Here is a 27377-nt window from a genome sequence, read left to right on the forward strand (position 1 = left end):
TCAGGCTAGTGAGACCTTGAGAGAGACACTTTTAATTGACATTTTCCCCTTTTAGGCTTTCCTGGTTTTGTGTCATTCTATAGCGTTTGGCTCCAGTGTGGGTACACAACATAGCTTAGTTGAACTTGCACTGCACTTTGCAGGAACTGTACCACATACTGTAGTGTAGACTGTAGAGGCCTATTCAAAGCTCGCTATGAGTCATCATCATATTCTGTGTAGTAGTGCTCCACATTTCTGACAAACCTTTGTGTGTGCGTGATTCGAAGAAGATTATTATCATTTTCCAAGGCAGGCAGAAACCTCATCCATATTTCATAATAGGTGAACATTCAGTGAAAAAAGCAGATCTACAAGCTCACAATGCGTTGTTGTGACACGTTGGGAGCTTGTTATTCGGCTGCTTTTGCTGAAGAGATTTGGTGTAGAGGGAAAAAAGGCAGGGGGCCAAGAATAGACCCTTGGGAGACTTCATGGGGCTGTTAAGTCAGTGCTTATCAAAGTGGGGTCTGGGGATGCCCTGGTCATTAAGCAAAATGTGTTAATGTTGCAAGTATAGGTTTAACCACTTTAAACCTCTGAAAAGGTTTGCATGATTTAGAACCATTTTTTACACAAACACAAATCTTGTATGGCGATAAGCCGCAGCAGTGTTTCCTCAACGCAACTGCCGATAACAGCCTGGCACCCGTGGCTTCCCTGTGAATGAGGTTAGGGTTAGGGTTTGGGGTAGGATGTCAGACTAATGTGGAAACACTGCTGCGGGCCTAGGGATGTCCCGGTCACAATTCACATTCTCCTTTGACGAAGCTTACCTGGAAAAGAGCATGACTTTAATAATATTTTTCCCCCTTGAGAAACAACATGTGTGTCCTACAATATTTCAAAGACCTGAAATGATCAACCCGCCCACACACGCACGCACATACTCGCACACACACACACACACACATACACACACACACACACACACACCCTCACACACACACACACACACACACACACACACACACACACACACACACACAAACACACACAGATGATGAGAAGACCCACCATCCCATCTCACCGATACATCATTTTAATAGCTAACTATAACAAACAGGTTATTAGTGAAGAGACTGCGTAAAGGCAATATACAGACTTTTGGTGTGTATTAGCGTACGGTAGAGGGGGGGGGGGGGGGGGTTGGTGGGTGGGTGGTTAGGTGGGTAGTAGGGAGGAATTGTGCGGCAGATGGCGGAGTCAAAACTTCTAATTCAAGTGCCTTCAAAGGTTCCGTGTTCTGCCTCACCATATGTGGTATCAGCGCAGTACAGAGCCACAAGCTTTTTGGAATGGACCGCGAGGTCTGCAGGAACACGGCTACACACCACCTGCTGCTGTGATGTAGCCCCGGTTAAAAAGCTTCACAGGAACAAGCAGTCACTACACAGGTTTTCTGGCTGCGTGCGTGGGCGGTGGCGGTGAGTGCATGTGTGTGTTGAATTGTGTGTGAGTGTGGGTTTCATCTGATTAATTGTGTCATGTGTGTCTGCATTCTGTGAATGTGAATGTGTCTGCATGTCGGAATTTCTATGAATACCCGTATTTTGCATGGTGTGTATTTTATTTTGTGACTGCACATGCTGTGTGTGTGTGTGTGTGTGTGTGTGTGTGTGTGTGTGTGTGTGTGTGTGTGTGTGTGTGTGCGCGCGCGCGAGTGTGTGCATGTGCGCGCGTGCATGCGTGTGTGTATACTTCATGTGAGTGCCAAGTATTGTAATACTTGTGACTGAATTTTATTTTGTGACTGCACATGCTGTGTGTGTGTGTGTGTGTGTGTGTGTGTGTGTGTGTGCGTGCGTGCGTGCCCATGCCCAGGCACATGTGTGTGTCATGCATGTGTTTGGCCCACCTGTTCCATGTGCTATTTCACAAGGCATGCCAGAGCGTTGACCTCTGGTGGAGTGGATGTCTGAACGATACCTTGGAAGGCACATGAGAGATCACATTTGGGTTGATATGTTTAGATTTATTTTAGGTTCGGGTCCTTTCTGGTTGCTTTTGTGTTGAAACGTTTGTTTTATCACATGTGACACGTTTAGATCTCACGCCACTCTCAGATCTGCATGTGCTCGTCCTGTACAGCCTCCAAGCAAGCCAGTGTTTTGGGGACAGGAAACCTTATATCTCCAAAACCCAATCCGGCGTATTAACTCCAACTGTTGGATAGCGCTGCTGTCAGGCAGAAACCTCTTATCTCCATATTCTAACTCCCCCCCCCCCCCCCCCCCCCTTTTTGGGGGGTAAATTAACGCCATAACTAATCACACTACAGCGTCACACAAAAGTAGCAGATCTGCAAAGGTCGAAACACAGCGCAAATGCAACGTGTTTGAAGCTTGTAGATCTGCTAGTTTTGAATTTGAAGCCTGAAAAGGTAACAGTTTTGGGCACACAGTATGAGGTACTTTCCACGCGACAGAGTCGATATGGAATAAGTATATGGGGTAAATATGGAGTGTTGCATGCCTGACGGGCAGTGACGGCAACCATTTGTAAACAAGATAAACATTGCTGTTTTTGTGAACTAAGTTTGTGCAGACCGTTTACAGGGAAGCGTTTTTGACATGCAAGACAGCCACAAATTTCTAATTTTGTGAAGAAATTACAGACTGCCTTTGTTGCTTTAAAACTGCAGGAATTGCAGGGACTGTCCGATGCACCTCTCTGTGTGTGGCTGTGGTCCCACGTCGGGTTTGAAATGAAATATCTCTAAGCTAAATGCTTCCGCAATGTCTGGGGAATTGCATCACAAAACGGTTGATTTCTCCACAATGCATTACCTTTTCCTCTAAAGAATGGTCTGTCTATTTAATTATGGAGTTGTATTCTTTGTGTGTGTGTGTGTGTGTGGGGGGGGGGGGGGGGGGGGGGGGTCTCGCTTCACTACTCATTTCATAAAGAGCTCATTGATGCAGAGGCATAGTGGCATAAACAACATCCTGTTGGCTTGTTTTATACTTATTTATTTATTTTGTTCACTTCGATACTAAATTTATTCCGCTTGACTATCCTCCAGAGATGGCAGTGAGATACCAAGTTTCCGAGGAAACTAATTAGACTACTACTTGTGTATTTTTCACAATTAAAACCGCCACAGAAATAAGATTTCCTACTCTGAAGAAACAACAAAATTATAATCATAAAGGTTAAGGAAACCCAAAATAAATAATATATCGTTGCTGTTGTTCCTTGTATACGTATATAATATATAAAAAACAATTGAAAATAGTCAATGTGAGAGATTGTGAGCTTGTAGATCTGCTATGTTCAGTACTTTTGTGTGGCACTCTAGCATGAAGTAGGGCATAAGAAAACACATAAAAGTTGAAATATGGAGATACGAGGTTTCTTTCTGACAGCGTGACATGTTAGTCGTTGGGTGTAAACCTATGTCGAAACTGTTCAGGATTCAAATTGCAAAAGTAGCAGATCTACACGGTCAAAACCTGCCGCTTCATTAGAATATGGAGAAAAGAGGTTTCTGCCCGACAGCAACGATATATTTTCATATTTAATTTTAATTATTTGTGTTGTGTTTGTATTGGTGTATAAAAAAATCACACATAAGTTCTGCCTCTCGTTAACCTGTAAGACTTTTGAATGGTCGTCTTACACTCCTGAGATATAGCGTTGGCTATTCCTGCTATTCCTTTAAAATATATTTTTAATCTTCTCTTCTGGGGGTACCTGGCACAAAACATTTTCAGATGTGGGGTCAAATGGGGGTCCTTGTTGACATGGAAAAGGTTTGAGAACCGCTGCTCTGAGAGATCTACCCTGGCTATGTTTATTCCCCTCGCCCCCCCCCCAGAGCATAATGTGTTAGTTTAAGATTCTTTGTGTTCTTTCCCCTCACTCGCCACCTACAGTACAGCCTACGGCCTGCAGAGCAGCGGAGCAGGGCGGAGAGAGATCCTTCTTACAAAATAGCTTTCTCCCTCGCTCTTTGAAGATTAAAAGGAAGCACCCTAGAAGAAGTTCAGCGCAAACACCTACGAAGCAGAGGAATTTATGATGACTTGGATCCTCGCATAGGCCCACTTTAATCTTGCTAAAGAAAACAACACTAATAGTTTCCTTTTCCGACCACTTGGTGACTACACACAGCCTGGCTCCTGGCCCTGATGTTGGACTTTACTTTCCAGACACAAAGGAGAGGGCTTGGCCTCCCTCCCTCCTTTATTCTGGTCAAGTTTTCGCAACCATAATTGTTACTTAAAATAATGCCCCTCCCCTCTGTGAGTGAGGAACAAATCACTTTGTTATTATTATTATTATGGTCCCTATATAACTTTCTTGATCTATTGGGGGCCGTTTATGTCGTGTCTCTCTCAATGTTTCTATTCGTGAGGTCTCGTCTCTTGTTGTTCCTGTCTGTTCAGCATATTTAAAAGCTCGACCTTCCACTGATAAGCTCCTCATGCCGGACCCACTGGCCTCCATACGAAACCTAACAGTCTCCGGGACCTTTCCTCTGGGGGCTGCTGTGATGTCTTTTCTAACCTAACAGTCTCCGGGACCTTATTCTTTCCTCTGGGCTGCTGTGATGTCTTTTCTTTGCCAGCTCACTTGAAATGTTTCACCGCTTTTTGCCTTCTGAGCCTTCAAGTGTTTTGAATAAGCCTTCCTCGGGATTTCCTCCACTGCAATCTCTGCTCTAATGTGTATTACTCATAAACAGTGGCTGGCACCAGATACACAGACCGAGTAAGTCCCGGCCCACGCATATACGATAGCACAGAAGACATCTCATATCACCGCCCGCCCGCCCCAGTCTGACTGGTGCCTTTTTACAAATCAAACAAGGCTATTCTATGACTGCACACTTGCTGTGCATGACTTCATTAGTAACCTCCATGGCTTAGGGTGATGGTGTCTCCTGTGACGTGAAGAAGAAGAAGAAACACACAGAGGAGAGGAATTGGTGGAACCTTTTGCACGGGCCCACATTACTGCTCTAAATCCATGCAAAACACAGGACCCTCCAAGCATAACACATTTGGTCATAGCTCAAGGACGCTACCTTTTGCAGACGTATTATATACCAGTTTTCAGAGGCAGTGGGGGGACCGTGAGTCAACATTATCTGTTATAGCGGAGCGAATGTGGGAGGTAAAGGGTTTGTCACTCTCAGTGCATGAGAGGGGCTTGAGTCTCACCACTTGTGATGTTTGTCCAAAAAGAAATATAACGCCCAAAGTCTAAGTTCCTCTGGTTTTGAGTTGTTGTGTCAGTGACCTGGCACCCGGCTGCCCCCCCTACGTACTCCGTCTGCATTCTTTGTCTGTGGCTGCCAACACAAACCTCACCAATCTCTCCCTCCAACACATTACCTACACCTCCCTCTGCGTTTTTATGCCTTCTTGTCTCCAGGCCGGGGCTAAAATTCTCTTTTCCTTAAGTCCCTGTCCACCGTTTCTTTTGCGTCTTCTTTTTTTTTTTCTCTCCTTCCATGCAAGGAGTAATGTCTCCACAGTCTTCTAGAGAAACAAAAACATATGACCGGCAACAGGATGACTGTTGTCCCTCCCACACACACACACACACACACACACACACACACACACACACGCAAGCCTTAAAAAAGGGATCCTGCCCATCTGACAGCATTTAGCAGAAGGGAGTGTACCTTTTCAAAAGAATACTTCACCAATAAGTTCCCGAGAATCCAAGAATGCTTTGCACAAAACCTCTAAAGTGGTTGTTCTGGGTTGTTTTCAGAGTTGTCAATCTCAGCGTTCTCTTATATTATTTTCCTCCGACTGGCTGACAGGCTCCAGTCTATGTAGGATGCTAGCCATTGTTTCAGGATAACCTATACCGCCAATGCTAACAGGCTCTGTTTTCATACAGACTGTGTGGGTGGACATATTTTATGCAACTAGTACCACTAGACATTTCATAAAACTTTTCATGGATGAGGACAAAAGAAAAAAGTGAAAGAAAGTGATAACTTTATACCCTACCTTTGGCTTTGTCCCAATACTATATATTTCTAGCTTTTTGTGTGTAATGTGTATCAAATACCATGAACGGTATCTATAAAATGTATACTGTGCCTGTCCCCCTCCCTCCCTTGTCAAGGTACCGTAACGACCCGATTTCTCATGGTAAGCTTGATCTTATAGTTTGGTTCCCTGTGGATGTTGTTGGACCAGAGATAGATATACCCTGTATGCTGGGGAGCCTCCAAAAACAACAGGGGGACGTCGAACACGACCCTGCCTAGGACGTCCTGACCCGACTCCCATTCCTGGGTAAACACAGAGAGGCTAAAAAATGTCCAGACATCAGCCTGGCTGAGGATAAACAAAGCACTCTTCTGAACTTAGGAAGTTCTGGAGTTGTTCTTCTCGTCACGTTTGGCGCTTCTCTGCCGTTTCAAGTGTGATGCCATCGTCGTGCTACTCGCCTTCTTCAACAGGGTGTTCCGGGACCCCTAGGGGGTCCTCAGAGTTACTGCAATATTTGTGTAATAGGAACACAACCACTTGAACCCTATACAAATCCCTATTCGGCAGTACACTGCAGATCTCCAAGCTCAAGGTTTGGCGTGGAGGGAAAAAGGAGCAAACAAAGTGGGCCTATACTGATGATACAGTCTATGAAATGATCTATGAAATCTATATGCAAAGCTTTAATCTGCAACTAAATTCTACACTATATATGTAGTGGGGGTTCATCTCCCTCTTTCAGTGTCCTTGGCCTGAAAAATGACTCCCGAGTTCACAGGTTGACATTTTGGTGACCGGGGGGGAGGGGGGGGGGGGGGCTGGTTGACCAATCCCTTTGCTTAATGTACACAAAATGGAAGAACATAAGACGGCATCTCTGTCAGCAAACAAAAAATGTGCAAGAGTCCTGCCCAGTTGTAAAACATCAACTATGACACTTTGACTGGAATTTCTATGAGGCCCTTGTGGAACGTTGGCTCTTTCAAGGTAAGTAATACGGATCAAGAAAAACAACCATAAAGGGAGTCCCCAGGCAGCCTTCCTTCTCTCTCTCTTTCCCTCCCACTCAGACCTCCTCCCCTGGTTAGAGGAGCAGCACGTTGACGTTGGCTCGGTCTCTTCCTGGCTCCGAGAAGTTAAGAAGCAACACCTGACCTGTGATAGCTGCTAATCTGCCTCCCAGAGGCTCTGCAACCCACCTACAGTGTGTGTGTGTGTGTGTGTGTGTGTGTGTGTGTGTGTGTGTGTGTGTGTGTGTGTGTGTGTGTGTGTGTGTGTGTGTGTGTGTGTGTGTGTGTGTGTGTGTGTGTGTGTGTGTGCGTGTGCGTGTGCGTGTGTGTGCGCGTGCACGGGGGGACCACACGGCGGAAATAGCTGATATGCAAGGTCACAACGCACCTCAGAGGCAGCCTGTTGTGAGTTTGTATGTCGGTTATTTCCCTGCGCGCAACACCGACGTTTGACAAAATAGACATCTGCCTTAAAACTTGAGAATGTTTACCTGTAAACAACCACCTCTCTTACAAACACACATTACACACTTTGATAGGAGAACATATCAACAACAACCCTATCCAGAAATGTGGGGTTATCTACCTGAAACAAGTGCTGTTTGGAATGAATTACTATGATACGATTATGTAAATGTTTGTGGATAAGACATAGACGAATAAAATACAGTACTCTCTCAAATTCCCAGCAATTAGTGGCTCTAGTCTAGGACAAGGGTTCCCAAACTTTCCAGGCCACGACCCCCCCAAAATAATCATATTTAAACTGGGGACCCCACCACCCTGAAAAGCACTTGGAATTGTAGGAATTACGTTTAGTTTGACTCGGTTCCACAGATATTGTTTGACACTTTCTTACGTAATATTTAACAATTTGGTAAATGTGTTACTAACAAATGTCTTAAAAGTCATTGAATTGTAACCTTGTTCAGATACCATACTTGGTTTGTTTACTGTTGAGTGACAAATCAATGTTGCACATCATCTGATTAGCTTAATGTTCTTATTATTTGGGGTTCCCACTGGTCTAGGATGTGAAGGGGTTGGTATAAATGCTGTGCTGATTCCCATTAACGTCATACTTTTGACGTTTTAAGTCATCATATTCGTGCTCCTAAGTTGGTTAGTAGCTATTGAGAGGTCCTTTGACTAACATCACTATTGACGGGCCGAAACAAGGCGATCCTACACTTACAGTAAGCTCTGTTTTATACTTTGTATTATGTATTATGTATATATACGTCATATTATGAAGCTATATTTTTATTCAGGGCAATTGTTTGAACGATTTCACCTATAATGACCTCAAAACAGGGACACTGGTTAAATCTTCAGATTTTAAATGATTCAACAATTTATCGTATTAAATCGTATTAAGTTGTATTATCTTGTTGATGATATTAATGATTTATCTTGCTGCTACATTATGAAGACAAATTGGGTGGCTCAAATGTCAAAACAAACGCACCCCAGTGACCCCACATTAGCGTAAAATCCATTGCGTCCCTTCACAGCGTTTCACACATACGCTGTACATCACCTCTTGACGCCACACCGTAGGACTGGGATTGACCCACACGGCAGTATGTCACACAGGCTCAGCGCGGGCGAGAGAGCCTTCAGCGTGCGCGGGCAGACACTGCACAGGAACAGGCTCTTTATTGCAGGCTTGTAAAATACTGCAAACCGCTGTTTTCAATTAGCGCTAGCTGAGAATGAGGGGAGACCTACGCCGGAGCACCTAAAGCAGTCAGGGATCCTCGAGTAATGCAGCAACTCAAGCTTTAACAACTTCTTGACGGGTCATTTCTCAGACATTATGGGGAAGAAATGGGTTTTACTGCCAGAGGTCAAGACTTGGGAGCTAACTAGAGGAGACAAGGCCCCACACTACATATATACGTCATACCTGTTAGCATTAGTGCTAGCAATGCATTGACCTCTGGTAAGATACAACGTGCACTGCTGCCACTATAGACTAAATAGGGGCTTCCTTAACAAAATCCTTTAAAACTGGTGGCTGAGTGAACTGAGGCACGATGACATGTTAGAGGGGGTGGTGGCGGGGAGGGAGGAACCTGCCCCCCGGAAGATAGCCATAAACATTTGGGAGCTGTGACGGACCTGTTGACATTAACATGACCTGCTGCTGAATCCTAGCTCCCCATAACAGAGTATAGGTTGTCTGTCTGTCTGTCTGTTTCCTTGGTCTGTCTCCTTTTTGTCATTCTTCTGTACCCTCTTTTCTTATACCCTTTTTTAAGTGTAAAGATGGAATGTTGGACAGACGATGGACAATAGTGTACGTACGTATACGCACGCACACATGCACACACACACACGCGCACGCACGCAGGCACCCATCTATATCTGCAGGCTTTGGATTAGAGCAAAGGGAATAAGACTGGTGCTCATCCTCCCCTCTCCTCCCACTCATCCAGCTCTCATCATGGCTTCCTGTGAATCTACCTGACAGGCCTTTCACAGGTGCAGCTAATCCTCCCCTCGGGGGGGGGGGGGGTTTGCAAACCTTCACGGTTTGCGCAGAGCATCTCCACGCTCTCTCTTTTGATACATAAAGCCTACGCTTTTTTTTGTGTGCCGCAGAAACCGGCCGTGGACCTACATCAAATCATCCTCTTCACCCCCGACGCTGATGAAAGGTCAAGGTGCAAGGAGTCTTGTAAAGCCACTCCTCCTTGATTTGTTGTGGGCTTTGCCGGTGGCTTAAGGGCTAGAAGGGCATTTTTTCCGCCTGCATTCCTCAGGTAGGAGAATATACTGTATATTAGCAGCTTAGCGGCAGCGGCCCTGGTGGGTTGCGTGCTCTGTTCAGAGACAGTGGAGGTGGTGCAGAGTGTGTGGCAGGTTTAGAATGCTGGAAAATGCGCCTCTAGGATGTTGTTGAGCAACGAACGCAACACGTGTGCTCATTCCTGCGCGGCTCACCTCGCATCCAGCGAGTCGTATGGGAGGCCGGAGGGCAAGCGAGCTGCTTAGCTCTCCCTCTCTCTCTCTCTCTCTCTCTCTCTCTCTCTCTGCCTCCCGCATTCCAGCGCAGTCATTCACACTCCCGATAGGGCCCACTTTGTTTGACTATCATGCCTAGCATTCACTTCCTCCTTGAGCAAGCCTGGTAGATAACACTCCTTCACCTCAGTGTGCGTAAAGAAAATGTGCACGTCACGCACACACACACAAACAGACCAAAGGCGAGCACGGCAGCACGCACGCGAGTGCGCGAGTACACACACACACACACACACACACACACACACACACACACACACACACACACACACACACACTTTTGACAGGGGCAGGGGCTGACAGTTCAGTGTACAGTAATCACAAGGCAGTCACATCCTCCTGGCTTCCTAGTCAGGTATCACCCTGCCACTTCCTCCATGGTGATTAGCCCTGTGTGTCCCTTTCCTGTAGCCTGGCCAAGTAGGGTTCAAACACACTGGATAGGGGGGGGGCACTGGACAGGAAGCAGTGCCAGTGGTTTTGGGCAGTTCTCAAACGGTTTTGTGCCAAGGACCCCAAAATTTGTCCGCGGAACCCCACCTTCATCATCTGAAAAGCTTTTGTTGGGACCCCCAGAAGAGAAGATTTATGTTAGAAAGTTTTTGAGATGACGCACTGTGAGATTGCTCACAATGCATATTTTCACCACTTCTTAAACATGTTTTCTAATTCATGGAATTTATTTTATTATTATGAAATAGTCTTTTTAAATCATTGTTTTTTTTGTGATCTTTTTTTGTTGTTGCTTTGTTTATGTCTTGAAATAATAATAATAAAAAAACATAATCTAGGAAACAAAGGATATAAAGGGATATTTATTTATTCGTGACCCATAAGAATGTGTCCTGCATGCGACCCAAAAATGGGTCCTGACCCGCTGTTTGGGAAACACGCACACACGCACACGCACGCACACACCCACGCAAGCATGCACGCACAACACACACTCACACACAGTGAGTAAAACGCGGCTCAGCCTTGCCTGTGCGCGCCGCGCGCCCACGCTCTCTCTCTCCCCCTCCTGTCAGAGTTGTCATGTCTACAGGATCCGTTCTTCTTTATCAGAAGTCCTGAGGGCCTCGGAACGAAACAGCCACAAGGAAGTGCCAACGACCGCCCCGCCAGTAAATTTAGCTCTGACCTGACAGCCCATCACTCTGAAAAGCTCGCAGAGTTTTGACGAGAGGCTCTGTATAATGATTGCAACGTCCAGGCTCTGCTACGGGCCAACTCTCACCAACGGTTTGGGTCAGATATAGACTTTCTGGCACTGTGTCAAGACAAACTGTGGTGCCTTTGCCATTTCCTTTGCACAGTGTTTGGTGGTGGTGGGGGGGGGGGGGGTGCATGTATTTGATATTCATATTTACTGTAGTGTGTATACTGCTATTTGTGGGTATTCGTTACTGTACGTTTTATATCGTTGCTGTCGGGCTTAAATCCATATTGTAACTTTTTGTGTTTTCTCGTAAATTAACGGCCGACTCGATCATGTCACACAAAAGCATCAAAAGTGTATATGTATGTATATGTATAGACAGTATAGGCTGACAGATCAGCTATACTTTTTTTTGTAGTGTTTTTTTTGTGGCTTTCGCCTTTATTTTATATTTTTGATAGAGGTATAGACAGTGGGCTGACAGATCTGCTATACTTTTGCTACTGCATTTGAATTTGAATCCTGAGAAGTAACAGTTTGGGACATAATATAGGTTTCCACCCGACAGCGACGATATTCCTTTATAGTCTGAATAAAATGTAATATGCTGGAATAAAACGAGTGACTGCACACACCACTGCATTGCATGAAGTTTCCCCTTTTTTCTACTGTTATTGCTGGTCTTTTTGCAGGTCCAGTGAGCCATGTGGGCTGTTAATGGAGGTCCGTGGTCGAAGGAAACCTTTTCCACATCACGGTGGAAGAAAGAGAGAATGAGGCCCCCGAATCAAGAACCAGGAACCTATAATTTCCTCCCCTGTAGTTCAGGTAAAAGAGTCTGCATTAAAATGTTTAAGAGAACGGCAGTCACAAAAGATTCACTGTCCCCAATGTGCACGTGCGTGCATGCTTTCTGTGTATGTCAGAATTTCTACCCGTATAGTAGTGTAGTTTTTGTGTGACTACACTGACTTGCATTAATATACTTGTGAAGGGCAAATGTCCTAAAAAGTACTGAGCAGCATTTCCGATGTTCAATACTTTTACTTCACTACATCTCAGAGACAAATATTGTACTTTTACTCCACTACTTATCCACTAATTATTTGAAAACTTTAGTTACTAATTACTTTGTAGATTTTGATTATTAGCACGTTTTTTTTTACTTTAAGTACTTTTTGATGCCAATACTTACAGACAAGTACATCACAAAAGTACTTTTTCCACCACTTTTTATCTGGTTAGGATTGGACATTTAGACGTTAGGTTCGAGGATTGGGGCACACACTGAAATAGCAGATCTACAAGCTCACAACATGTTACAGCACAACACGCTAAGCTTGTAGAACACCGGCTGGCACACAACTAATTATACGTTTTTAGAGTTGGTGTTAAAAATGGAACCCGTCATAAAATGTTTGTCCTCACAGGTATAGTAATACTAGCATGTGCGCGCGTGTGTGCGTGTGTGTACCTTTCCTTCCCTCCTTTGCACAGCATGCATGGTTTTGTGTGTCTGTTCCTCTATATATGGTTGCAGCCACAGACTTTGGGCTCATAACTACAGTATTTCCTTCAAAGTGTGGACTCACTGTACTGCCGTGGCACGATGACCGCATTGTGGAACCCAACTCTCTTCAAGAGTAAATCCTTCCATATAAACTCTTTGCTCTGGTTTTTCTGCATGGCAGCAACAGATAATTTCATGTTTCGGGACCTCTTCTCAAGACATTTTTCCACAGGTGGCATTATGCCTACCTTGGGCTAAGCGCTTAGCTGGAAAATAATTTAGTCTGGACCTTAAAAAACAACGAAAGGGAAGATTTCAACTTGAAAGGCCTAACTCTGGCTATTAGGAGGCTGTCATCATGATCCCTGAAGGTCATGTTCACAAACCGGTGACCTTCTGATTCCCAGGTGACCTCTCTACTATAGGCTACCCACTCATCTGCTGCTGCTACACGGACGCACGCACGCACTCACGTACGCACGCACGCACGCAATGTGCAATGGGCTACAATATGGCCCTATCTATTCAATAAATGCACCAAATGTCTTTGATTGATTGATTGATTTGAATACTTTATTAGAAATGTAAACAGCACGTGGTAAAGTAACATATTAAGCTTTAAAAGAGGCCTAAAACTCGAGAACCGTCCGTTGTTGTTTTTGTTTTAGAATGTGTGTACTGTATATAACCGGGGGACCTCCCGGGGTACTTCACGTTATTCCAACGGGGGGGGGGGGCTTCACGCCGCATTTCAAGCTTTGTTACTTTTGCTATAGTTTTGAATTTGAATCCTGAAAAGTATTTTCTTTTACATAATGAGGTTTCCACGAGACAGATATATACCCATGCTTGTGTGTGTGTGTGTGTGTGTGACTGTGTACATGTGACACCACCTGGCTTTGATCAAAGGGGGATGATGAACCGGGGACAGGTGTGTGTGTGTGTGTGTGTGTGTGTGTGTGTGTGTGTGTGTGTGTGTGTGTGTGTGTGTGTGTGTGTGTGTGTGTGTGTGTGTGTGTGTGTGTGTGTGTGTGTGTGTGTGTGTGTGTGTGTGTGTGTGTGTGTGTGTGTGTGTGTGTGTGTGTGTGTGTGTGTGTGTGTGTGTGAGTGTGTGTGTGAAGGCACGCCAAGCACGCGTGGATAACCTATCCTACAGCAGACAGGTGCTGCAGTTTATGTTTCACAGCCTGTTCCCGGCAGGAATGGAGCAGGCATGGAGCACGTGACTCCATCCAGACCAGGCCCTGGCCTGGCTCTTGTTGTTGGGGCCGTGTGGTGCGGAGCGGTGCGCTGCATGCTCAGCCTCCCTACAAGGTAATGGCTGTATAGGTACACTAATCTCTGATGGTAACATTTGGCTTACCTTAATCTCTTTCTTTCGGGCTGCATGGGAGGGGAGGTGAGTGGTAGTATTAGTAGGTAGGGGGAGGGGGGGGGGGGGGTAGGACTGTGTGTGTGTGTGTGTGTGTGTGTGTGTGTGAGAGAGAGAGAGAGAAAGCACGGTTTTAAAGGGGTATTACACTAATCAGTTCAAGACCCCTCACATACATTATAAAACTTCCCATTAGGCTTAGAGCAGCGCAGGCCGGATCACCCAGGCCGCTCCCCCCCCCCCCCCCCCTCCTGGGGGGGAGGGGGGCCTCACATCTGGCTGTCAATTAATGCCTGCACCCCGGCCCGGACCTACTACTGCCTTTCAACTGCAAGGTAGGACCGATGGGGAACAAATACAGAGGGCTGGTGTGGTGTGGTGTGGTGTGGAGGGATGATGGGTCTTTTGGGGAGGAGAGGGGAGCTGGGTGAGCATGTGGAGAACCCAGGGGTTTGATAGAGGAGGCTGGGCTGGGGATGGGTGGGGAGGCTTAGAAGGGCTTAGAAGCCAAAAAAGAAAATCAACACATGAGGGCAGCATTCACATAATGGGCGGAATGTCCGGTGGACGGCGGTACCTGTGATATCACTGTGATGTTCCTGCTACCTTTAGGAGTACAGTACCGTACATTTCTGTGAATACCTCAGTTGAAATGACACATGTTCATACTGAGGTTACTGGAATGACACATGTTCATACTGAGGTTACTGGAATGTGCTGATACTGTAGTAGAATTCCAATGATAAAGATATTAACTCGTTCCGCGCTGATGTTTCAGGTCACAAAAAGCCGCAGACTGCCGCCCATAAACCACCATTCATTCAAGCTATTATTCTGAAGCTGATTACCAGCTGATTTTATGAACCGGAAGTAATAATCAATCGTTTTCGGGGCACTCTCTAAAGACTTTCGTTTTCGTCAGAGGCGCTGAAACGGCATTGCGAGGTCTTGGGGATTTTTTATTGAGCTCCTAAAACATGGATGTTCTGTATGATGACCTCAATCTGCTGAGAAAAACGCTGCTAATGATCGTCTGGACGGAGGGAAAACATTTAATGATATTTGCGATGCTGGGATTATACACTAAGGGTGCGTCCGATCTCTTCTTATAGGCGATTTGTGACTATTTATTCTATCCGTCCAAACACGCACTTAGCAGAAAATTAGTTGCCAATTTCTGTCATTGTATACTACGTCATTACAGTACTACTGCATCAATATATACGACGTCATTATTATCCTTCAACAAACCATTTTCAATTGCGCAGTAAGAAATGATTATGCCCGTTAAAATTGTAAAAGCGAAAGTTAATGTTCCTTTCCACAGCAATACATGCTAAATAAATAAATAAATATATAAGGTGGATCTTTGCACTAGCCTATAATACCCCAATGAGAATTACACTGAAAGATCAGAAGGTTCCCTGAAACACCTTTAAACGCAGATCAGTCACAGAATAATCTCCAGATATTTTTGGGGTTACCCTCTGGCCTGCTGATCCCTTCCCACCTTCTCTCCATTAGCGTCTCCCCTTGATGTATGAAATCATCAGAAGGTTCCATCCACCCTCCTTCATTCTCACACTGACTCGCTTCCCAAGGCATATCTGAGCTCCAGCCAGGGAAATATCTTTGAACATAGACTCAGAGAAACTACAGTTAATTAGTGGGACAGAGTTGTCCAAATGCAGATAGATAGCTTCCTCTCTTATGTTCACAAAGGAACATTATGTAGCCATCTGAAGCTAGAGACAGCTAATGGGCTAGAATGCCTTGATGCAAAATGACTCTGGGGGTCATGAGTTGGGGACAGAGGTAATATAACATGATCTCATGTTGTTTGGAGGCTATAACTGAAAATGCATTCCATGGAGAAACATCTAATCAAAGAGCTAAGCCGTTGCCCAGCTTTCTAGGTTTGTGTAAACACAAACATTGAAGATAAAAGTGAAGATGGAAAAGTGAGGACGCAAATTGTGATTGGCCAGAATGTGACGATGTATGATGATCAGAGCGCCCCTCACTTCACACGGGTGTGATTTTTTTTCTCCACGCAGTGCCCACCACCAAATGTCCCCTGTTCCATTCTCCTTCCATTACTCTCTGCTGAAATGATTTGTCTCCGCAGTGGCACAGCGAAAGTGACAACCCATGTTTGAAACATGCTTGTCATCATTAATTGCCTCGGCATTCCATCCCCCTTTAAAATATAAAAGGAGGCCAGTAACAGGAGGCGCCAGGGTCCACGGCCCAGGCAGAGCTTGGCAGGAGATCAAACCCAACTTTGCTGTGACACTGGTAGGGACAGAAGCACCTATTTGTTTGGACAGAGCTTAATGAACAGGGCAGGGGGAGGGTGGGGGGGACGCAGGGACGGATAACAAAAAGGCTGGGCTTATCTGACCCCTTGGGATTTTGATTACCTCAACAGAAAATCCTCGCTCGGGCACAATTTACACTTAGCAGAACAATATACAGTACCATGGCAAGTTCACTTTAGCAACGGTTATGCTTGTCATTATAGCTAACTTATCAACTAACTTCAGTCGTTCTGAATTGGAAACAACTTATAAACGAGTGGTTCCCCATGATGTTCTTATTGTACGGTATACTGTATGTTTTAATGGTTTTGTGAGGTCATATAGACCTGGGTCCTTGGCTGGAAAAGTCAGAAGGTTTAACGCGGCCCTTTTCATGTAGGGGTGTAACACCTTTATGGGCAGGAATAGTGGGTACTATAAGGAGGAGTGGGCAACTCAATGTCAAATTGGTTATTTTCCCCAAAATGTAAAATATATATTTGGAAAATGGTCTTAAGTCATGTAAAGTATTCATGATTAGAACATTTAGGTCTCATATTTCTACTATTACTACAAAGGATGTTGGCTGTATATCAGATCATCATCATTTTGGGGCATAAACAAGTAGTAGGCCTACATTTAGGTCTGGTAATGATGTGCCAGCCATGAATGTTCACATCATGTCTCTGCTGACATGATGTGCAACTCCAAAATATTCATTTTTGAGGAAAAAAACATCCAGCTCAAGTGGAGTTTTTTGTCGAACCGCCTTTTAATACTTTGTATTGGTTCAATATTTTTAACCAACACACAGACGTTGTTCAATAGCATTGATTTATGAAGAAAGAAAATTTATCCTCGAAAATGGAGTTATGTGGTTTCTTCCAGATGGCAACGTATATCCTACTTTACATGATTAAGTCCAAGTTTAAATAATAATGAAAAAATGAAATAATAATGCAAAATGCACCATGTCTCTGTACGCCTGTCTGTCTGTACGTACGTGTGTATGGCTGTAATGCGGCTGTAATGCACGCAACTCCAGAACCGTTCGCCCCACCGATTTCGAAATGGACACACGCGTTACACACCTCCACAGGATGTCGAGTCGGTCGGACCCACGGTTGTCCAGAACACAAAAAGCCTCTGCTTGGCTCTAGTCAGGGCCCCTGCCCATGCTCCATATAAGGAGATGGCCTGTTCTGACATCACAACAGTCCATATGTGTGCATGCCTGACACAGAACTCCATAGGAATAAAGGACACAGAGAGACAGATGCAGAAATGTCCATATATGGGCATAAAAGGGACACAGACAGATGGGTGGAACGGGTAGGCTACTCTTGACACGGGTACACCGGGTATTGCATAGCCGGGTGGGGCATGGATCTCCAACTTCCATCGTTACAGACTTGGTGCTCTACAGCCGGGCACCGGTCTAGTAATAATAATAATAAATAAATATATTATATATATTATTTTACAAAATAGCCCATACATGGAGGTGGTGTCATGGTGGTATACCAAACTGTGACCATCAGGTAAGTTATGACAACTTCCCCACTGCACAGCCTCACCAACCCCCCCTTCATTCATTCATTCATTCCTCCAATTAATATTACGATATGAACCGCTTAAAACCCTGTTATATAATAAGTGTTTGACTGGAGTCAAACAGGTATACATATCCATTATACCCCATGATAATACAAAACATGGTAAAACATCAAACACATAAAAATAGTCATGTATATTGTGTATAATGAAACTATGCGTGTACACTAGTATAGAGTACTATGTCTACATGAAATGCTTTCTAAGTTACATAAGTTGAGCCTTTGCATACGCCTGTAAGGTCGCCAACGCTAGGGCAAGTGCTACAGCAAGTGCTAAGATGGAGTCTGAAGAAGTGGGTTTTTCGCAACGCGTAGCCGGGCTATTTTCACCAAATGTTTTCCCCCACAATAAGGGCACTAGGATTCATGTGGTTAATCCCCTCACCGCTTCCCTCCACTCCCGCACCCCCACCTTTTCAATGTACACCGCATTACACAGATAGATAGACAGAGATTACAGATGTGTTTACATTGACTGCAGACACTGGATTAGGTCATTCACCAGTATGGAGGGGGTAAGGGCCGGGGGGAGCGGGGGGATTTGGACCACCGAGTCCAACATAATACCGTTTCTGCTGTATTATACCAGTAGGCTATATAATGCTATATTTTGGGGCAAGACAATCAATTCCTATACATTTTATTGTCTGATATTTGTCACATACTGTGAATGCATTCTGTGACAGTGTTGCGACCACAGGTCACATTTACTATGAAAACTTGTAATTCCCATCAGTCAGTCAATCCGCCTCCATATATGGTCACGCATCGTGACATCACGTCTAGTCACCCACGTCTCCATATATGGTCACGCATCGTGACATCACGTCTCCATATACGATCACGCATATGTCAGTCTGACATCATCAAACCCTCTACACTCAAGACACGCTACATATGGCCATGAACCCTGGCCATACCTGTTTTTCATTGTGCATTTTTTTTAATATATTAATATACATTTTATAGGCTACACATGTGAAACGGACCTTCTGCATAATGAGTCCTTTCTAAGTACATTTTGATGCCAATACTTCTGTACTTTTCCTCACGCAGGTTTTGAATACCGAACTTGTACTTAGTTGCAACAGACTATTTCTACAACATAGGGTCTTGTAGATTTATTGTATTTTTTTAATACTAAAGTAAAAAATGTGAGTACTCGTGTCCAGTATACCGGCGCAGACATACCCTATTGCTGTTGGCTGTGGTTGTTAATCCCGTTCAGAGATTGTAGGTAAATGGTGCATTTATATAGCACCTTTATCCAAGACACTTTACATAGATTGTGCATCACATTCACCCAGACATTCATACACCGATGGCAGAGGAAACCATGCCACCAACCTGCACATCGAGAGCAATTAGGGGTTCAGTGTCTTGCTCAAGGACACTTCGACACTAACTCTGGGGGAGCCTGGATTAGAACTGGCAGCCTTGCGGTTCCCATCCGGCCACTCTACCCCTGAGCCACCACCGCCCAAATATGTGAATGGCAGAACGGAACCTTGGGATGTACAGGCCATGCAGGGTGAGTCAACTCCAGCGCTGCTGCTGCATCACGCTTGACGTTACGCAGACCAGAGAGGAGGAGAGAGAGAGAGAAAGCCTCTCTTGAACTTCACTGTTTCTCAACAAGCCAACACTCTCCAGACCCGCTCCCTTCCACCTATTAATGTCTTCTGACATCCATTTGTTTCTAATCTACCCTCTCGACTGTGTCCCTCCCATGTTGCAATGGGAACTCTTGAGCAATTTTAGGATCTGTGTTTGTGTGTGTGTGTGTGTGTGTGTGTGTGTGTGTGTGTGTGTGTGTGTGTGTGTGTGTGTGTGTGTGTGTGTGTGTGTGTGTGTGTGTGTGTGTGTGTGTGTGTGTGTGTGTGCGTGTGTGCACGTGCGTGCGTGCGCATGATTCCTGCTCACATGCTCAGATGACCAACCTTTTGCAGGTTTGCTGTTGCATGGTGACTCGTTCTCTCACTTCCCTTTTTGTGTTCCATGAATTTCAGCCTGCCAGGTGGTGTTGTCCAGTGAAGGACTAACATTGTGTTTTTTTTTTTTTTTTACACAACCTGTAGCTTACACAGCAGGGGTTCTCAACCTGAGAGTCGGGACTCGGGACAGGGGACACCTATTGATAGCTAAAAAGATAAGAAAGGAAAAATATTAAATGGAAAAAAGACCATTAGCCTACTGCATCAAACGCAATCAACAAACAGATAGAGACAAATATTGTGAAGATAGCCGATCTACAATCTTGTAGATTGCGTACAGCTTGTAGATCGGCTATAGTTTCACAATATGTGTCTGTGGAACCGAGTCATACTAAATGTAAGGGGGGTTTCAGCCTGAAAAGGTTGAGAACCACTACTTAGACAAAAAAATAAACTGTTTTCCTGTCTGACACAGCAGATAGCCTACAGTTCTATCATAATTAATGCTATAATCTTATCATGCTTAGCACTATGATTGAAAGTTTAGCCAAATATGCACTGCCATGGTGAGCCACTGATAATTCTGGGCTTACAACCACGACAACATATCTAAACTGAAGATTTATTTTATTTGTTTTAATTAAACACATCTATATTAAAAAGAAAAAGGGCGTATTTGAGGGCCCCCTCTAGCTCTTAATTCTCAACTTTTCACCCCCATGTTGGGCAAGACAGAAGACCTCCAGCCAATAGGAGCAATGGGGCTAAATTGCTTCTTCATTAACTCTGTGGTTATGATGCATAGACGTTCAAAAGATGGGATTAAATTAAAGAGCATTGTTTATTTGATAAAGGCAGAGGAGGGACTGTCACTTAAATGAGAATGAGCAATAATGCTCTGTGCCCACCACAGTACTCCAGTAAAAAATATATAAATATATATAAATCATCCCAGTTGAATAGTTAGCCTATAGTCATGCAGACACTTATAATTGAAAATGAATAGGAAGACTTGCAATAAAGAGAAACATAGCTATTTCTTTTTTTTAAAGAAACTGACAATCCCTATTGTCTGATATGGGAGGCCTTCTGTGTAATAATATTATATATTAATAATATGTAGGCATAATTTCATATCTAAGTCTGTAAATCACGTCTTGCCAATTAAGGGGGGGGGGGGGACAAAATGTGTATCAGCAGATCTGTTGTCTTGTAAACCAAAGGCTTTCAAATATGTATTATTCACAAAATATTATAATAATTACAACAACAATAATAGATTAATGTAATATAATAGTTATGTAGTTGGGTCACTGTCACCTCACCTTATTATGTGTGTATCAACTCGATCGATTGATATTTGTGCTCAGCCTAGAGTGAGAGAGGGACTGGCAGCTAATTACAGGGACAGGTGTGTTCAATTTAGATAAGCCCAGGTGTGTTGATTATAATATAGCTTTCAGTCTGTCAGCTGCAGCATTCACGGAGTGAAGAACTATTTTATGTTTGACATGTAGCGTTCCTCGTTTTTGAGCGTGCCATCCAAGATACTTTATTGTTTTATTATGTTTTATATTTGTTATTATAATAATAATATTAATACTAATATCAACTCAATTTAAATATTGCCTATAGGCTACCGAAATACCTTGATAGCTAACTTGCCACAAACAGGCTTTAAGTGGCCTCTGCATCATTGCAGGCTATTAGTCTCGACGTTCATTCATTGGTGAACACTAGGCTGTCTCATCAATGCAGAAAATTGAGAGAGCGAGAGTGAGAGAGAGAGAGGAGAGAGAGGGGGGGGGGCTGCCCACTACATGGGTGTAACCTTCCGCCACATGGATGTAAAGCTCGTGTAATTACGATTGAAAGGGGGGAGGGGTACCAAAATAGATCATGAAACGATGTGTAATATAATAACACACCGAGGACGTTTCATCTGTTCTTCACGGTAAAAGATAGCGGTCCCTTCCGTGACCGTCCCTGTCCCTGTGTAGCCTACGCTCTAAATATGTCCGCATGTATGCCCCACCTTTTCGTTTCTTTAGACAGACGGATTGGAGCGGGGAGGGGAGGGGAGGGGAGGGGAGGGGGCAGGTGGATGAGAGAGAGAGTACGTGTACAGGTAAACTACCTGTAAGATCCAATCAGGTGCCGAGGCGCTCTGTTCAGACAACCCAGCCGGTCTCCTCTCCTCTGCTGTTTACCGGCGTGGATGGAATGGCTCATCATGGCTGTGCCTGTGCCGCTGTCAAGTCACCGTGACACCATTCCTCTCCTCTCCTCTCCTCTGCAGCAGGCAGCAGCAACCACCGGAATGCCTTCAATCTGCTTCAGACAAGACGAGAGAGGTGAAAACACTTTATACTTCAAACAACAGCCTCCCATCTTTGAGTTGAGTATCCTAAATAGGTGAATTTATAAAATAAAATAAATAATGCATTAGATGATGGTATAGTGGCAGGGTCTCAAAAAAATAAAAACAATAAAACATAGAATAAAATAAGAATAATAAAACAAAAACAGTGGGGGGAGAGAAAGGGCAACTCCTCAATTATCCCTCCGCGTGAAGATAGGTGGCGCGTGTTAGGAGGTCTCACGCCTCCTCTCTCTCTCTCTCTCTCTCTGCTGACTGCATGTGTATCGCAAGGAAAGAAGAAAGAGCGAAAAAAGTGTCATTAGAGGAGGCGGTATAGCAAAAACGTCAGTGCGTGCCGTCCGTCCCCAGGTCTGTTCCGTGAAGTGGCTAAACAAGAGATCACTCCTAACCTGGCCACCAGGAATAACGGTCCCTCTCCGTCAAAAAAGGCATTATTGTTTCCCCGTGTTTCTCTTCTGTGTTGGTTGGTTTGGGGGATTTGAGGGGGGAGAGAAAGAGAGAGAGAGAGATCCATCCACGGGTACTACAACACTGCCACACTTTTTTCCCCTTCCTCTTCTGTGCCATTTCTTTCCTTGACGCCTGTCTTCTTGTTTCTAAACCCAGCTGTTTTTGGAGGATCACGCACTGAGACACGGGTAGGTTTTGACCGCTGGTGGTGGTTTTTCTGTCTTATATGTAGTTGTTGTGTTGCGTTATGTGACGGTGGTGGCGGCGGGGGCGCTTGGTAAGGGGATGGTTATGCAATGCGCGTACCTGCGCGCTATCAAAGCCAGGAGGAGCGCTTATACCTGAGCGGCCCAGGTGAGGAGAGGTGCGCGCTCTGTTCCATCCAGGTATATGGATGGATGCATGGATGGATGCTGGCGCTCCTCTCCTCTGTCTGTCTGCACGTCTCGTTTTTATAGCAACATGTTCTATTTAGCGTCATTTCTTGGAGGTGGCTAATTCCACTAAACGGGCGGAGGTTGTGTTTTATCTTCCATTTTATTCTTCTTTTTTAGTAATCCTTATCCGCCGCTCATTGCTATATAAAACAACGCCTTTCGGTTTTAAATCAACACCCTAATTTCGACATGTTGTGCATGTCAGACGTCTAGAGGGGTTTCAACGTTGCGTCTTCGTATAATGTTGTGTGCTTGTTGTGCCAAAAACAGGACAGGGGGAAAAACATTTTTTGCAGTGATGCAGTGACAAATGTTTCATAGTTTATTATGACTAAACGTCCTCGTTTTCAGCTCACTCTCGCGGCCATCATGGTGCAACTTAGATTTCTGTCTTTAATTCTTATTAATATGAGGAAATGATTCCACCCAGAAATGATAACGACGTGTTGTTCTAAATCTTTTCAGTTTGTTTGCTATATGTTTATTATGGCTCCGCCACCGCTATGGCAGTCTTACAAACTCGAGTGACACTGCTGCATCTCGCTTGACATGGCAGAGGAGAGACGAGAGAGAGACAGATAGACACAGAGAGAGAGAGAGAGAGAGAGAGAGAGAGAGCGAGAGAGGGCCACGCATAACAACCCAATGCATCTTTTATTTCCTGGCGAATGTGAAATAGATAGGCTACAACAAACAATTAACCAGACCAACAAAGGAGGAAGTTTGACATTTTGCCACATTTAAAGATGTTGGTCTGCTTTCACGACACTATAATGCAAAGCGTAAAGCCTATTCCTAATAAGTCCGTTACAATTTCCCCCCTGATTAATTTAACTAATAACCCGCTTTGTGATAAAACTGGAGCATACAAAATGCATTACCACATTAATTTGTCAACAAACTAAACAGGCCTGTCTGACTGAAATCATGCAGCGCATGTTGCATGTCCTTAAAATTGGCAAAACATCTAAAATATTCTTATCCCTTTTCATATATTTGACCTATATGGACCAGTGACAACCACTAACAATAATTATAGGGTCATATTAAAAAACGATGCTTTCTCCAAACGCAATTAAATATAGGCTATACGACGATCTTCTCTTCTGTAGCCTAATACCTTATAATAATGTAACCACATCCACATATCATCAAATTACACTAGCAGGTATATCAGAAGTTTAGCCTATAGTAAAAATTAAATTAAATACAAAATAAAACAGTTGATCTATAAAGTGGGGAGTTGTGAGTTTTTCTTCTTTCTGGCCAACACGCGGGGGTCGTGCAGTGAGAACACAACACTTGGTGGCTCCTTGGTGGTGAGGTAGGCTATCCTGTGTGCTGTGTGTGTGTGTGTGTGTGTGTGTGTGTGTGTGTGTGTGTGTGTGTGTGTGTGTGTGTGTGTGTGTGTGTGTGTGTGTGTGTGTGTGTGTGTGTGTGTGTGTGTGTGTGTGTGTGTGCGCTGTGTGCGCGCGTGTATCCTGCCCTCCTCCCTGCGCCCCTAGCTGACGCCCCGTCCCACACCGACCGATCCACAGACGCGCACATCAAAAGATCAGGGCGACGCTGCGCGCGGCACGGTCCCCGTTCGAAACTCCGGAGCCTACCTATTCTATCAGTCAACATCTCTCTGTATCTATCTATCTGATATATCTATCCCCACATGGACTTTTGTTGAACATTCTCTAATAGTTTGAACTCACAACCGGTTTAATAGGCTATTTCGCTGCCGTTGTGGCCACAAGGAATCCTTATCATTTTTTCTTTCTTTAAAAAAAAAAGTCAACTTATCCCAACATTTTGTCGCGATTTTTGTTTGGTTATTAGACGCCAAGAGAGAGAGAGGGGGAGAGAGAGAGAGAGGGTTGCTGCCTCACTGCCTGCCTGCCTGCCTGCCTGCTGCTGATTCAAGGAGTGGAGCCCCATGCGGACTGCAGCCATCTGACCCACTCTTATCAATGAAGCAGGAGATCATGGCGGAGGGTCCCCGCTGCAAGAGGCGAAAACAAGCCAACCCACGGAGAAAGAACGGTAAGAAAGCCAAAAGTTTTAAAACAAAAGTCTCATGTTGGCGCGGATTTAAGACAATAATAATTCACACGCGTATACCTGTGGATGTAACCGAAGTTTTGTCACCGGTTCCTGGGTCCGGGACCGGCGGGACGCCCCGCTTGCCCACTTTCTCATCAGCGCAGGGCAATTGAGAGAGAGAGAACCAGGAGGAGACGTGGGGTCTGATATCTTGCACGTAAAGGATAGAAAAAAGTTCAAATGAAATACATTTCAAGTTTCACTGCTTGGGAATGTTTGGCTTTGTGGATTTGTGAAGTGATATTTGCTGTGTGCGAGGCAGCTATAGCCTATCTTGTGTGTTAACAAGGAGACTGTGGGAAAGAAGGGACACTGACTGACTGGGGCTTGGATAGCGGTTCAGCGGCTGTGCCCATTATGAGGCAGCAGGAAAACCGTTACTCGAGCCTGACTGAGCGCTCGTCTGCTTGTAGCGACGCGGCAGATAAAAGTTGAAAACCTGTTGGATTACTTTGTGGACAACGATTCTTTTAGTTTCTTCTGATGATATATATATATATATTTTCTGATCATATTCTATGTATAGATCTTACTATTCACGTCCACCTGGGTTGTTTTGGTATTGTTTGTGTGTTTTCCGTCGTTACAATATAGCATACACAGATACACTTGATGCATTTTGCATAGCCTCCTGATAAATAACATCACGTCTTATTTGTGTTGGTTAATTGGGTTCTTGTCCGAGGTCTTTTTCAACGTCGGTAAAACACGGAGCTCCTTTTTAAACGAAGTTGCCGTTTTTTTTGTGAGTGTGTCATTTGTTGTTTGCTGTGATGCGACGCTCGCTGCACAACACAACACCCCAGAACGCATGTATTTAGACTTTAGAGTCACCGCTACGGGGTTTTGTTTACTCTGTCTTATACTTTCTTAAAAATGATATATAGCCTAAAAGACATTATGTTTGGACTTTGGAACCTCGTCTCATGTGCGATTTGGTGACAATGGATTTGTAAACGATCTGGTGTGCAAAGTTGGATTGCAAATGAACTGGCACAGGGTTTTTGGGAAATTATTTTATTCCATAAAACTCTTTAGCTCCGATGGCAAGGTGCTATTCTTCATTAGTTTTTATTTGTTTGAGTGGATAGCAAATTAGTGATGGACACATGCTTTATCCCAAATACCCCTGGGGCTTACATTTATGCTACTAGCTCCACACACAAGTAACAAAGCCATTAAGTGGCAGCCTAGTTTTTTTTTCTTCTTTTTTTTAATACACTATAGGTCAATCAAGAGAATGACCAGGTTGTGGACTTGTTTTGTCTAAATCAGAGTCGTGGTTGGCAAAATAAAAATCACTCAGGGCCTTATTTACTGAGCAGCCTTTCACCAAGTTGTTTAACAAACTCTTGTTTTTCCTCGCCCTGCTGAATAGTAAGCAGTCGAGCCTCATCCATTCCCACTCCAGCTTAGACAACCAGATCAGTTTCTGTGTCTCTCTTCCTAGGGGCGGTTGTTGGCCTAATAATGCAATCGTTTTTGTATTTTATTATAGGAAGTTAATTTCAGAACGGCAAACACACACACACACACACACACACACACACACACACACACACACACACACACACACACACACACACACACACACACACACACACAGACGTGCGCGCGCACACACACACACACACACACACACACACACACACACACACACACACACACACACACACACACACACACACACACACACACACACACACACACACACACACACACACACACACACACACACACTCATAGCAATGCTATAACCTATATATTTATCCCAAAGCAAAATAAAGAATTTAACATGGCACTTTTTTTGTTTGAATAATTTTAACAAATTATACAAGGTCTGGGGGAGGTTTTCATATATTCTTCAATGACTTATTTTCGGAGCTGATAGGCTATATAAAACCTTTTACATTTTCACCACTACAGCCTTGAACTTAGATGGAATCCTGCAGTGTAGGCACGAGGCCTTGGCCCTGACCGATTTGAATGTCAGCATTTTATAGGCTGAACAAAGATGTAGATGTTGATACTATACGCAGCGTCTTATTTCATTTTTCAAACGGAGTCAATTAGGCCACACTCT

At 44.3% G+C, this 27377-nt stretch overlaps 1 protein-coding gene across 4 annotated transcripts in view; it reads left to right on the forward strand.

Annotated features, from left to right (window-relative positions):
- Positions 1 to 22673: 22673 nt before the first annotated feature.
- The window catches only part of zeb2a (zinc finger E-box binding homeobox 2a), a 69719-nt gene continuing 65015 nt past the window's right edge, over positions 22674 to 27377 (forward strand). For 2 of the 4 annotated variants that reach the window (XM_083777180.1, XM_083777183.1), the window contains exons 1-2: positions 22674 to 22954; positions 25031 to 25234. In XM_083777180.1, the coding sequence (XP_083633306.1) occupies positions 25162 to 25234 (73 nt within the window). In that variant the 5' untranslated portion in view covers positions 22674 to 22954; positions 25031 to 25161. Of the gene's footprint in view, positions 22955 to 23085; positions 23153 to 25030; positions 25235 to 27377 lie in introns of those variants that run through there. The other 2 variants (XM_083777182.1, XM_083777181.1) reach the window with 2 other exon arrangements.

Source organism: Protomyctophum parallelum (genome assembly GCF_964188405.1).
Source record: "Protomyctophum parallelum genome assembly, chromosome: 11".
Taxonomy (NCBI): domain Eukaryota; kingdom Metazoa; phylum Chordata; class Actinopteri; order Myctophiformes; family Myctophidae; genus Protomyctophum; species Protomyctophum parallelum.